General features: G+C 31.9%; 1 protein-coding gene across 1 annotated transcript; it reads left to right on the plus strand.

The window, feature by feature from the left end:
* The first annotated feature begins 4836 nt into the window (after positions 1-4836).
* LOC150036449 (uncharacterized) lies at positions 4837-6651 on the plus strand. The gene is made up of 4 exons (XM_090313129.1): positions 4837-5412; positions 5722-6132; positions 6223-6243; positions 6379-6651. The coding sequence occupies exons 1-4, from the start codon at positions 4837-4839 to the stop codon at positions 6649-6651; spliced, it is 1281 nt and encodes a 426-aa protein (XP_090169255.1).
* Positions 6652-13483: the final 6832 nt, after the last annotated feature.

Raw genomic sequence — 13483 nt, forward strand, 5'->3', positions numbered from 1 at the left:
AGATTTGGAGAATAAAAAGGATTTGAAGGATGACAATTTAGGAAGGAAATCAAATTTGAAAAGGCTGAAATTTGGTGAGAATTTGGAGAAAGTTGGATCAGAAAATTAAAGAAAAATAAGAAAATAAAAATGAAAATAAAAAATAGTCGGATGATATGAGTACCATGCACACAGGGGAGGAGATTGAGCGTCACGCGCCACATTCTATGAAAAAACAGCAGGCACGTGCGGCACATGAAACTAGGTGACCGCCACTTGTCATTGTCTCATTCGTCCACAGTCGCCATATCACTACCACATCATGTGCCACGCCAGCAAAAATGACCGGTTGGAGTGCCACGTCAGCTGCCATGTCATCAATATTGACCGTTTGTGTACTATGTCAGCCGCCATGTCGGATGCCACGTCAGCAAGGTGCCACATGTCACTGCCACGTTGGATTTCCTCTCCAATATTCTTTTGCTTATAACTTTCTCGTTTGAACTCTGATTTGAGCAATTCAAATTGCGTTGGAATCGTCTTTCCAAGCTCTACAAGATAGTGACTCTGAAATACTAAAAATATAGTACACAAAATCTGAGTTTGTTATCATCAAAATACTAGGTTTGATTGAAGCCCTAAAGCTAACAAATCGGACTGGATAAGTCTGAACTGGACCAGTAAAGTCTGAACCGGGCTAGCCAAAAACCCTTTGAGGCTAAATCGGACTAGACCTCGAGAAAATCAATTGAACCGACTACTCTCGGTCCAAGCTCAAAATCTCGCTAAGACTGATCGTGTAGCACTGGAGTCTATCGTCTAACACGATCGCTTAGTGTCGGCCAGGGGTACACGTTCGCTTAGTGTCGGGTAGAGGTACACGATCACTTAGTCTCTTCCATCGATCGTATAGTGCCGTTTAGTGCCTGGGTAAAGCTACAGGATCACTTAACACCATCGCATAGCGCTTCTTGTCATTGTTTAGCGTCCGCCGCAGCCACACGATCGTGTAGTGCCATCGTATAGCACTTTAACGCATCTCTTAGCGCCACAGCTAGACAATCGTATAGTGGCATCGCATAGCACTTCAAAACATCGTTTAGTTCATGCCGTAGCCACAAGATCGTGTAGTGCCATCGTATAGCACTTCCAATGCATCGTTTAGTTCCCACACAAAGCTAAACGATCACGTAATGCTATCGTATATACTTTCAACACATTGTTTAGCTCTTGCAAGTACACGATCTTCTAGCGTCCAACATCATAATGACCAGTGCCCGTAGCTACACGATCGTCTAGCTTTTCTTCACATCTTTTAATGCTTAGAGCTAGACGATCGTTTAGCATTTAAATCTTAAAGACGATTTTTTAGTAGAAACTGAAAAACTGGAAACTATAGCTTGGCCTTCTTCACTTTTTTCTTCAATTACGTCTTAATTTCAACTCTAATGACTCCAAATAAATTAAAGACTCTTTATAACACATATAAGCTCATGGATCAAGAGTCAATTAAAAATTTAATTAAGAAATTAAAGAGAAATAAAATGCCAAAACTTAGAAAACTATATCAGTACATTAGTTTCATATATCTCATGAAATAGACCCACCATACCAAAATTAAACCGAATTGAATGCTTATATGATACTCTGATACCAATTGTAAGAGTATATCAACATGCAGCGGAAGCAACAAGGATCAATAAGCATTCTAATTCATTAATTTTGGCAGAAACTAAAGCATGCTCATCTAATGTAAGAGGATTTGTAGTCATACCTTTGTAGAACTCTTCAAGATCTTGTTCCTTAGCAGTTGTCTTCTCCAAAACTCATTGTGAACCACCTCAAGATTTTTCCCACTATCCTCTTGGAGCTTTAAAATGAGTTGTGGGACTCAAGAATAGCTTGAACCAAGGAAAAACTAGGGAGAAGCTCACTGCACCAGTTTGTTTGAAGAACTCTTTCTTCAACATGAAATTTTCTCTAAAACCTCTTTGAATGCATGCCTCAAATCCACTATAATCTTCTTTATTTATTGCAGGTGAACATGCAAAGAACATGACTGCATGAGATGCAGCTCATGCTTGGAGTTATTAAAGCCAAGATAAGTGGTGTTTGTGTGAGCAAGTTGAAGATGGTAATGGAAAAACCTATTTTTCGATTTTGTGCATATTTTTGTAGTTTTTCAATTTTTCCAAAAAACCAAATGATTTCAATAAATCCATTTGATTTTAAAACTGAAAAATATTATTCATTTTATAAAATTAATTTCATAAATTAATTTTCTAATAAAATTAATAAATAATCATTTAAATAATTCTAATTAATTTAATATCAAATATTAAATTAATGACTTACACAAATCCATCTTCATATATTTAAATCATATTTAAATATAAATTCCCCTATTCTGTTTCATTCTAATTTGAATGTTTCAAATTAACTTATCATGCTACTCTAAAGCTTATCCATTTACGAGCTAGTTGGGGGACCTTGCGGACCTACAAATCATGGGCTTCAACAATCCGAGATTAATCGGCTGAACTCATTATATCAATTAATCTCATTCGTTAACTAATGGATCACTCTACTATAGCTCATAATTGAACTCCCCTCACTGTAGATATATTATGTCCACTTGATATAACCATAATCGGTAAGTCAATCCTTCACAGGTTATTCGTAATCATAGTAGAGTCAATATTACCGTTTCAACCATGTGAATACATCTTATTCCTTAAGTTCCTACTGACCCTCTAATGAACAATTTTAATTCATAATACCTATGAATCAAGTCTTTTCTCTATCATGAGAAGGTAGGGGCCCGATTGTTCAAGACCTTGAATTAGTAATTAAGAGAATAAACTATCTACTAACCCTAAATTTGGTACGAGTGAATTTCATCTTGTAGGGTTATGTCCCCAGTTATTCATCTGGTTTTATCCTCGAAATGGGAGGCTTATTGAGCAATGCTGTTGGACTGCTCTCACCCACGCAGATCAAGGAATAATCCTGAACAAACAGGAGTTCATAGCTAGTTCAAGATTAAGATCGAGTTAACCTAGGTTACTTAATAAATGAAATAGTCAGTTTTAATCGTAAACGGTCGTTATAAAGAAAAGTGACTATTTTCATGGTCCATTCTATATGCAAAATCATTGCATATAATGCCCCCACTCACATGTTTCAACATGAATGATCTGTGGATCATATCATTTGTAGCACTTTACAACTCATTACAACAACTACAGAGTGAGCCGCATCCAATAGTATTACCATGATGAGATGCCTAGTTTCATTCATATACTTATTAGACCATTTAGACTACATACTGTTAACTTGATCCTGTTTATGTCACCACATAAAGTTAAAGTATTCAGACTATAGTCATAGATATGTTTATTGGATTTTCATAATAGAATGCAAAATCAATAACTTATTATTATTGATAAATAGAATATTAACACGAACTGCAAGTTCTAGGACATTTCCAACATATGATTAGTGTCCAAGTCATTCCATATCCTACTTGCCAAGACTCCTATAAATAGTGGTCATAATTTTACTATTTTCTTTATTTCTTTATTTTATTTAAGTTATTTATTTTATACCTATATGTATATTTATATTCTTTTATATTCTTCTATTATTTATTTATTATATATTATATAATATTATATTTATTTTAATATTATATTTTATTAGCATCTATGTTCTCGTTGTGCTCTTTAAATTCACAACACGTTATCAGCACGAGCTACTATCGTTTTCCCTGCTAAAAGTAGGTCATAAACATTTTCCTTGCTAAAGGTAGGTCATAAAGAAACCTAGATAATTTTCATATGTTGAGTGACTAAAAAAATGAGTAAAGAAGATCTATGTTTTGCATATAGTGCAACTATATAAACAATACCTACAAGTAGAAAATATTTTTCCAAATTCACAATGCTGGAAGCAAAAGTCAATACGATATTAGGTTCTGCAAACATGATCGAATGCTTTGGAAAAGCGGATATTATTTTGCTTAGAGGAACAAAATTTACAATTGACAATTCACTTTTCTCTAGTCAATTAAAGAGAAATCTACTTAGTTTTAAAGATATGCGTTGCAATGGTTATCATATTAAGAATGAAAGTAAGAATAATGTATAGTGCTTTTTATAGCGTTAAAAAAATGCTACAGAATGTTGGGGGCTTTTAATAACATGGCTACGACAGCATGCCGAAAATGTTATAAAAAGTCTTTTATAGCATTTGTTTATCGCTATAAAAATGCTATAAAATACTTTTTATAGCATTTTCTTACTGCTATAAAAAATGCTATAAGAGGGTTTTATGCGTTTTCCGATAACGCTAGGAAAAGTTATCATAGCATTAAATTTAAGCAATTGAAAATTGATTTTCAATGGCGTTAAAAATGCAATGGAAAGTCAGAGACGTTCAATAACATGGGCTACAACAATATTTCAAAAATGTTATAGAAAGTCTATGATAACATTTTTTTAATGCTATCATATGTCATATTTGTTGTAGTGACAAATCCTCCATCATGGGTCTCCAATAGAATAATTGGTTGATGTCAATTTTATCATTGAACTACCTCTACTATTTTACTAGTAGGCTCCATAACAATGATTAAATTAAAACCCACTCTAATACCAAGTGATAGGACCCAAACAGTATACTTCAAAACTACTATGATGACATTACCTATGTTGGCGCTTCCTGATTTTAGCATACGATTTGAGGTAGAGACTGATGCGTCCGGGTACGGCATAGGCGTAGTGCTAGTGCAACAGTGGCGACCGATCGCTTTTTACAGCCATACTCTATCCTTGAGAGATCGTGCAAAGCCGGTGTATGAGAGAGAATTATTGGCTGTTGTCATGGCCGTGCAGAGATGGCACCCTCTATTCGTTAGGAAGACGATTTTTTATCAAGACGGATCAGAAGGATTTGAAATTTTTACTTGAACAGAGAACGATACAGCTACAACATCAGAAGTGGGTAGCTAAGTTGCTTGGGTATGATTTTGAGGTAATCTATCGTTTGGGACTGGAGGATGGTGCTGCGGATGCCTTGTCCAGAGTGGAGATGGAAGCTCAGTTGGCTCAATTATCAACCCCTACTTTGATGGACATAGTTGTAATTCAAAAAGAAGTTGAGCATGATGACCGGTTACAAAGAATTAAAGACCGTGTACTGAGGAAAAAGGACGGAGTGCAAGATTTTTCCCTACAGCAAGGCGTGCTGAAGTATAAAGGGAGCTTAGTACTTTATAGTATCTCTTCGTTGATCCCTACAATCTTGCATATGTATCACAACTCCGTGTTTGGTGGCCATTCCGGATTTTTCAGGACATACAAGAGAATATCAGAAGAACTATATCGGGAAAGCATGAAGGGAGTTATTAAGAGGTATGTGGAGGAGTGTGTGGTATACCAGAAAAATAAGTCGTTGGCCTTATAACTAGCTGGATTGTTAATGCCATTACCTATCCATGATGTTGTATGGGTTGACATATTAATGGATTTCATTGAAGGATTGCTGAAGGCTAGGGGGCATGATGTGGTCTTAGTGGTAGTTGATCGATTGAGTAAATATGCTCATTTCTTGCCTTTGAAACACCCTTTCAATGCTAGTATTGTAGCATATACATTTTGTAAAGAAATAGTTAAACTGCACGGGGTGCCAAAGTCAATTGTCTCGGATTGAGACAAGGTGTTTGTGAGTCACTTTTGGCAGGAGTTATTTCGACTGTCGGGTACCAAGCTCCATCGCAGTACAACTTATCATCTTCAGTCGGATGGTCTGACAGAGGTGGTGAATCACAACGTGGAATCGTATCTTAGATGCTTCTATGGAAAGCGACCGAGAGAATGGATTAACTGGTTGCATTGGGCGGAATATTGGTATAATACCACGTATAATGCTGCTACTAGATTTTCCCCTTTTCAGATTGTATATGGACGACAACCCCCAGTGTTGATTTACTATGGGGATGATTGTACTGCCAATGGGACTTTGGACCAACAAATGAGAGACAGAGATACTGCATTGTGCGTGCTTAAGGAGCATTTAAGGGTGGCTCAAGAGAAAATGAATAAGTTTACTGACAAGAAACGATGTGATGTTGAATTTCAAGTTGGTGATTGGGTATGGTTGAAGTTGCGTCCCTATCGTCAAATTTCAGTTTAGTAAAAGAAGTTTGTGAAATTATCTCCTAAGTATTATGGGCCATATCAGGTGATTGTCAGAGTGGGATCAGTAACTTACAAGTTGAACCTTCCAATAATAGTGTCTATCCATCCAGTGTTTCATGTGTCATAGCTAAAGAAATTGGTTGGACAGCTAGTAGGGGAATCATCTGTGGATCCTTTAGTTAATGAAAATCATACTTAGCTGCTAGAACCAGAAGTTGTTTTGAGCTCTCGACCTAGGCTGTCATGGCAGGGACATGAAGTTTTAGTAAAGTGGAAGGGCTTGTCGGAGCATAAGGCAACTTGGGAGGTACTCGATGATTTCCATAATCAATTTCCAGAATTTTACCTTGGGAACAAGGTAAATGTGGAGGGAGGAGGTAATGATAGGCCTCCAAATCAAAGAAGGAAGAATAAAGGAGTTAAAGAAGCACCGACGGTTGAGTCGGTTATGGAGGTTAGGGACCGCAACTGAATTTATTTTCAATTCTGTTTGGAAGTTGAGCGTTTAAAAGAAGAAAGAAATAGAAAGGAAGGCACAGAAGTTTGCATATTTGGAGTGGGATTGGTGAGCTCTCGAGAGTGGGATTTCAGGTGTTACTATCGTGTAGACTCTATCGTAGTGTGTCGTCAACGTCTACCTCTTCTTCTAAGCGATCAAGTAGTAGAACTCAGCGATCGTATAGTATTTGGCAGGCGATCGTGTAGTATCTGGTAAGGGAACGTGTAATATCTTATAAGCGATCATGTAGTAGTTTGTAAGCGATCGCGAAATGTTTTTAAGTGATCGTTTAGTATTACTCAACGATCGTGTATAGTTTATAAACGATCGTTTAGAGTTTGGTAAGTGATCGAGTAACAATTGTAAGCGATCGTCTAGTCTTTGTTTGACTCATCCTTTAATGAAGAATTCGTTCATCGTTTAGCTGTTGTGCCAACTCATTACATTAATAAAGTTCTTTTAAGGATTAGTGTCCTAACAATAATCAACCAAATAATTGTTCTCTGAAACACCATAAATAAATCACAAAATAATCACCAAGCAATCAACCAACAACAGAGAGCTATAAACCACTAAATTCTGGAAGACTAAAAGTTAAGAGCACACACGAATTATACGTGGAAAATCCTTTCGATGTGAAGAATAAAAACAAGGGGACTTATAAAGAGGCTACTCTTATCAACTTCTCTTATTATGATAAAATTTGGGGAAAAGAACCCAAATTAGTCATACAAAAGTTCACTGCCCACCAATACTTTCATACATAAAGATGAACACTTGAGAGATAAAAAGAATGAAAATCACCCAATTTTACAGATTTTGTTTGGTAACGATTGCGAATAAACCAGAGCTCCAAACAACTATCGAATCGTTCAAAACGATACTCTATGTGTCCCAAACTGTCTGACTAAATTTCAACACGATTCAACGGTTCAAACTCCAAAAATCAACAACTTTGTGGAAGCTGCCACTGAAAAATTGAACTGTTGTCTTTCTCTCCGATTTTTTGTTTATTTGTCACTCTCTTTTCCCTTAGGTCATCATCATACCACATAAAAGAAAATTTAGGGCTTTCAAGATGGGTCAACCCGAAAAATTAGTCCCAATTAGACTCACAAAACACAAGTTTGAAATAAAATCTTGCTTGTGCCACAAGTGGGTTGGACACCCATAATACTCAAGCTCTATGATTTAAGTTATACCCAAATAATAAAGGTAAAAGAAAAAAAAAAAAGAAAAATAGATTTTTTGTAACCCAAATGTTTGATTTCTATTTTCTTTAATCATATTTTATATTTTATATTATTTTTATTTGCCAACTCATCTTATCTTTAAGAATAATTTAATAGCAGAGATTATTTTTAAATTTTGAACAATTGAAAATATAGGGACTCAAATGATACAACCATCTAATTTTAGGGACCAAATGATATTTTAACAAAAAATTAAAACAATAAAAATGTATATAGCATATATATTTTATCATATTTTGTGCCCTCCTTAACCAAGGAGCCGAAGTCTAATTTTAGGTCGTAAATGAAACTGGTTAATTATATACAAAACTAAGACTATTGTATACATACATATAAAATGCTATCATGTGAGGGAGGCACATGTCCCTAGTCTTATAATAGATCCACCAGAATGCAAAAAGGTATGTGAAAGGAAATTATTCTCATTAATATCTCATAAATAAGTATTTTTAATCTAAAGGGAAAACATTATAATTATGTGTGATATGTAATCGAATAAATAAAGATGAATAGAAAACGTAGAGTAATAAAGAATCGAGGGATAATTTACACGTTTGTGAATTTGAGATGAGCTTATCTATTAACACATTTGTTTTTAAAAAAATTATATAATTGAAGATTGGTATTGAACTTTGAATTTTCCTTTTAACATTTTTTTAAATCAATATTCGATTAAAGTGAGTTTGCTTAGTGCTTACTCTTACCGCAAGTAGTGATTGATGTATACAGAGTTCTGACATGAACTATCCAACTTAAACTTTATGATTGGAATAATTTAGGAGATTTTTATGAGTTATCTATTATTTTTTAGTCTACTCTTTTGATTCTTTTGGAATTTTATGTCACGTTTATGTTAGTTGAAATGTAATCTATCAATGATAATATAAAAAATGAGTTTCAATTGATTATTTTTGTTGTTGTATATATGTTTTTCGTAATTGTAATTAGATGTGAGACTTGCCTTGAAATTTATAATCAAAATGTGTAATCTGATTGAGGAATAAAAATGTTCAATTTGATTGCAATTGAAAATTATCTAGGAGCCACTACATTTATTGTTACCATTATCATTACTTTAAAGATATCGTTACTATAACAGTATGAAAATTATAAAATTGTCACGTTTATTGCTACCTTTACTATTATCGTTACTGTTACCATTATCGTTAAGGTCAAATAGTAATGGTAACAGTAATAGTAATAGTAAAATGTGACATATTTATAATTCTAGGTAAACGCAATCAAAAGCAATCTAATTGTATTTGTGATTCAGGGATATTACGATTCATCCATTGATGAAATCTTATTCCAATTACATCAATTTTCATTATGATTTGATAAACTTGGCCCGAATATTTGTAAAAAAGGGAACAATAAAATTTGAGTGTTGTTTATTTGTTTGGCGAAGTAAGGCTGTTTTATCAGAGAACAATTTTTTCAAACCTTACTTTATTTTGCTAGAAAAGGTTTTTGAGTAATAATTATCAAAAAAGTCAGATTGTTACCACCATAATTTTAATGATTTTACAGGATTAAATGACTTTCTTTTTCAATGTTTAGAAACTTAAATAGACACCACATCTAAAGTTAAAACCTAAATTTATAATTTGACCATGTTAATATGTGTTTGAAACACACTTACAACTACTTTTACATTAGATGTTGAGTTAGTACGTCTTAGAGTAAAAGAAGGGGAAATTTTGAGAAACTAGTAAACGGAACCGACTGTTTGATTCAATTATTTTAGAATAATTGGATTATTAGGGTTTTAACGGACCAAAATATATTTTTTTTAATTCCATCTTATATTTCTAAAAAAAGTAAAAGCAAAACTGAGATATATTTGTAAAATTTCAAATCTCGTTTGATAATAATTTGGTTTTTGATTTTTTGTTTTTGAAAAATCAAGTCTATACACACTACTTCCACATCTAAATTGACCCCTTTGTAATCTATTTTTTACCATTGATTTAAAAAAACAAGCCAAAATTTAAAAACTAAAAAAAGTAGTTTTTAAAAAACTTGTTTTTGTTTTTATTTTTATTTTGACTAAGAATTCAACCGTTGTACTAACAAAGATGCAAATCATGGTAAGAAATGAAGATAAAATACGCTTAATTTTCAAAAATAAAAAATAAAAAGAGAAATAGTTACCAAATTGGACTTAATTAACGGTTTCAACCGTGGACATTTTCATTACTTAATCATTATTTATAATATTTTAAATTACCATATAAATTTGTTTTTATTGGAAATTATGATGACTTTTTGTTGATTTTACAATAGGGAAGGTATCTTCAACACACAAATTAGCTTCTATATATTATTTTTTTACATTAGCTCGCAAAGAACCTTCCAGAGAAGGATGAGAAAACATAACTAAATTATGTTATACTTACATTTAATAGCATAATCTACCACTTTCTCTAGTTCTTGCTCAGTGATAAATCCATCGCCATCGGCATCGGCAATGAACAAGCCACAAGCTGCACGGTAAAGAGGGATGAATGCACCGAGTGACCCGAACGCTCTCGATAATTCTTTGATGCTCAAGCGACCGTCGCCATTGAAATCATGCTCCCTAAAAATTGCTTTCATTTCTTCTTTTTGCAACTTGAATGATAATTTCTTCTTGTCATGTTTACGAGTCATTTTTATCACCCCGAACACAGACGAAATCGACACGGTTTTGCAGCCTTCACCGTTGTATCAATAGAAGAACTGTTGAGAAGATAAAATATGAGGAATGAAAGGGTGTCCTTAAAAAAGCATAGCTTTTCGGTTCCATCTTGTTGGTGTATGCTTATCTTCATTTGGAAGCTTTGGCGAATATGGAACGCTTTGAACGTTTTCAACTTTCCAACTTTGTCTGATGGTCCTACCTTTGGTGTATCTCTCATTTCTACTAAGCAAAAAATAAATTAAAGAAAGAAAGAAGAAGATTATCTTCTCCTTTAATGTTTGGTTCTTAAATTTTATAACTAAGATCATCAATTTAAGTGTGAATTTAAAATTTAATTTTGTATTCATTAGGTATTCAAAATTTCCTATAAAAAAATATTCAAAACTCACAACATACCAGACACAAAATTGAAGATTTGAAATTTTATTAGATATCATTTCAATTTTATATCTAATGATCAATTAGTTAACAAAAATTGCATATCAATAATATATTACACACAATTAAAATTTTAGACTACTAGACATTTTCAAAGTTCAATTGTCTAAAGATACAAAATCGAAAGTCGTTAACTGGCCTTGTTTGATAATCATTTCGTCATTTTTTTTTTTTAGTTTTTGAAAATTAAACATATTTCCTTTGCATTCCTTACAATGTTTTGTACCTTTCTTAGTACAATGATTGAATTCTTAACCAAATTAAAAAAACCAAAAACAAAATTTTAAAAGCTACTTTTTTAGTTTTCAAATTTTCGCTTGGTTTTTTAAATCATTGGTAAAAAGTAGACAACAAATAAATAATTTTAAAGGTGGAAGTAGTGTTTATAGACTTAATTTTAAAAAAACAAAATGGTTACCAGATATGTCTAAATTTATAATTTAATTTTTTTTATTCCTTTTAATATATATTTTTTTGCAAAGTAAACTAAGTTTCTCCTAAACAAAAACTCTGGATCAAGTTTCTCCTAAACAAAAACTCTGGATCCACCACTACTTGTATAACTTCTTTTCTAGATCTTGTTTCTTTGAAACTTTGAGTATCTGATTAGACAATAAATTCAAATCTCATGAACCAAAAATATATATTATGTGTTATAATCTATTAATAAATCGGAAAGGACAATTATTCATAGGCGTGTACAATGTACATGGGTTGGGTTGGGTCAAACAACTCAAATAAAATCTCTAACCCAACCCAACCCAACCCTTAAAATCCGGGTTGGGTTGTTGGATTATAACTTTTTTTTTTCTTTTTAATTAAAAATATGTAAATTTATATACAACACATAACTGATAACTAAAATCTCATAAAATTCAAATGTTAAATACCAAATATCTAAGATATTTATTGTAAACTTCAATAAAGAAAAATATCATAACAATTTTAAAAGAAAAATATTTAAAATTCACAAATTAATTTAATTTTAAACAAAGAGAAATATCTATAGTATATTTTATTTATTTATATAAAATTCAGGTTGGGTGAGTCAATCCAAATTATTTTTAGCCAACCCATGACCCATCCCAACCCAGCCCAACAAATATAGAAAATGTTTAATCCAACCCAGCCCAACAAATATAGAAAATGTTTAACCCAACCCAACCCAAAAATAAAACACACACAACCTAATTTTTATATTTTGGGTTGGGTAGTCCGGATTGTTCGGATTGTTAGGTTATTTGAACACTCCTAGTTATTCATGAAGTGATCAATTAATTACTCAAAAGTCAACTAGCAAAATATTTGAAATTAAATTGTATAAATGTTAAGTTTAATTGTAGAAATATTCTTAAGCTGGCCACGATTTAGGCTAGTAAAAGAAGACTAAAACTTAACCATAAAATGTCCAAATCCTAGATATTATAATAATAATAATAATAATAATAAATAAATAAATAAATAAATAAAAGCTACCTAACGAGAATAATCATTTTTCACAAATTATAGTAATGTTCAGTCTATCGGCATAAAGATATTTAGCAATTTTAATGGTCTATCGTGAAGCAGAATATACATTGTACAAACGTTTCTTAATACATATCCTCCCTTAATTGCAAACAATAAAAATGAAAAAAAAAAAAAAAACAAAAAAACAAAACAAAACAAAAGAAGGAACTTTAACTAACCAGACTTTGATTATAAAATGGTATAAATGGGCATTGTTTGAGATTGTTGTGACTTTAAAAATAATTGTTAGTAATCATGTGTTTTTAGAAAAATCATAAATAGATTAGTGTTTGAAAATTTAAAAAAAATTAAAGAAAAAAGCAGCTAACAAAAATTTAAACTAGATTTGTTGTGACTTATCTATCATTATTGATCAAATTAGACATATTATTTTAATAATTTATATGTTAATATTTAATATATTAGTTTTTATAAGTGAATTATATATAATTTTTAAAGGTTCAATTACAAACTATATTTTTTCTTTAAATTATTTGATAAAAAGAGAGAAAAATCGTTATATAAAATTGAAATGCAAATGTTATTCATGGTTATGGTAACTTAATTGTTTAAAAAATTACATTATTGAAAATTCCAAGATATTTTATTTGATACGAGTTTAGGAAAACCAATTGTTATAAAAATTGGAAGGTTTCCATAACTTATCCTCTGTATCTTTTCATATCAATGAAGACTTTTCTTAGTTTTCGATTTAAGAAAATAATAGTTATAAAAATGTTGAATAAGGATGAAATAGACGTGAAATGAAATAAAAAATATAAAAACATAAAGATTTGAATTTAAAACAATAAATTTAAGAATATGACATACTTTAGAAAACTAATTTCAGGTGATTTTGAAGGTAACAAGAAACTAGGAATTGATTTTTAAAAATTTAAGGAATAATTTGTTTTACCATGTA

The sequence above is a fragment of the Benincasa hispida genome, chromosome 4, assembly GCF_027475165.1.
Source record: "Benincasa hispida cultivar pf3 chromosome 4, pf3_genome.v1.1, whole genome shotgun sequence".
In the NCBI taxonomy this organism is placed as follows: domain Eukaryota; kingdom Viridiplantae; phylum Streptophyta; class Magnoliopsida; order Cucurbitales; family Cucurbitaceae; genus Benincasa; species Benincasa hispida.

Excerpts from the sequence above, each read along its gene's own strand:
- LOC150036449 (XM_090313129.1), top strand. The coding sequence starts at position 4,837 with ATGAGAGAGAATTATTGGCTGTTGTCATGGCCGTGCAGAGATGGCACC. Across the intron at positions 5,413-5,721 it reads GGTATGTGGAGGAGTGTGTG|GAGTTATTTCGACTGTCGGG; the intron begins GTATACCAGAAA and ends CACTTTTGGCAG. Across the intron at positions 6,133-6,222 it reads AATTTCAAGTTGGTGATTGG|GTGATTGTCAGAGTGGGATC; the intron begins GTATGGTTGAAG and ends GGGCCATATCAG.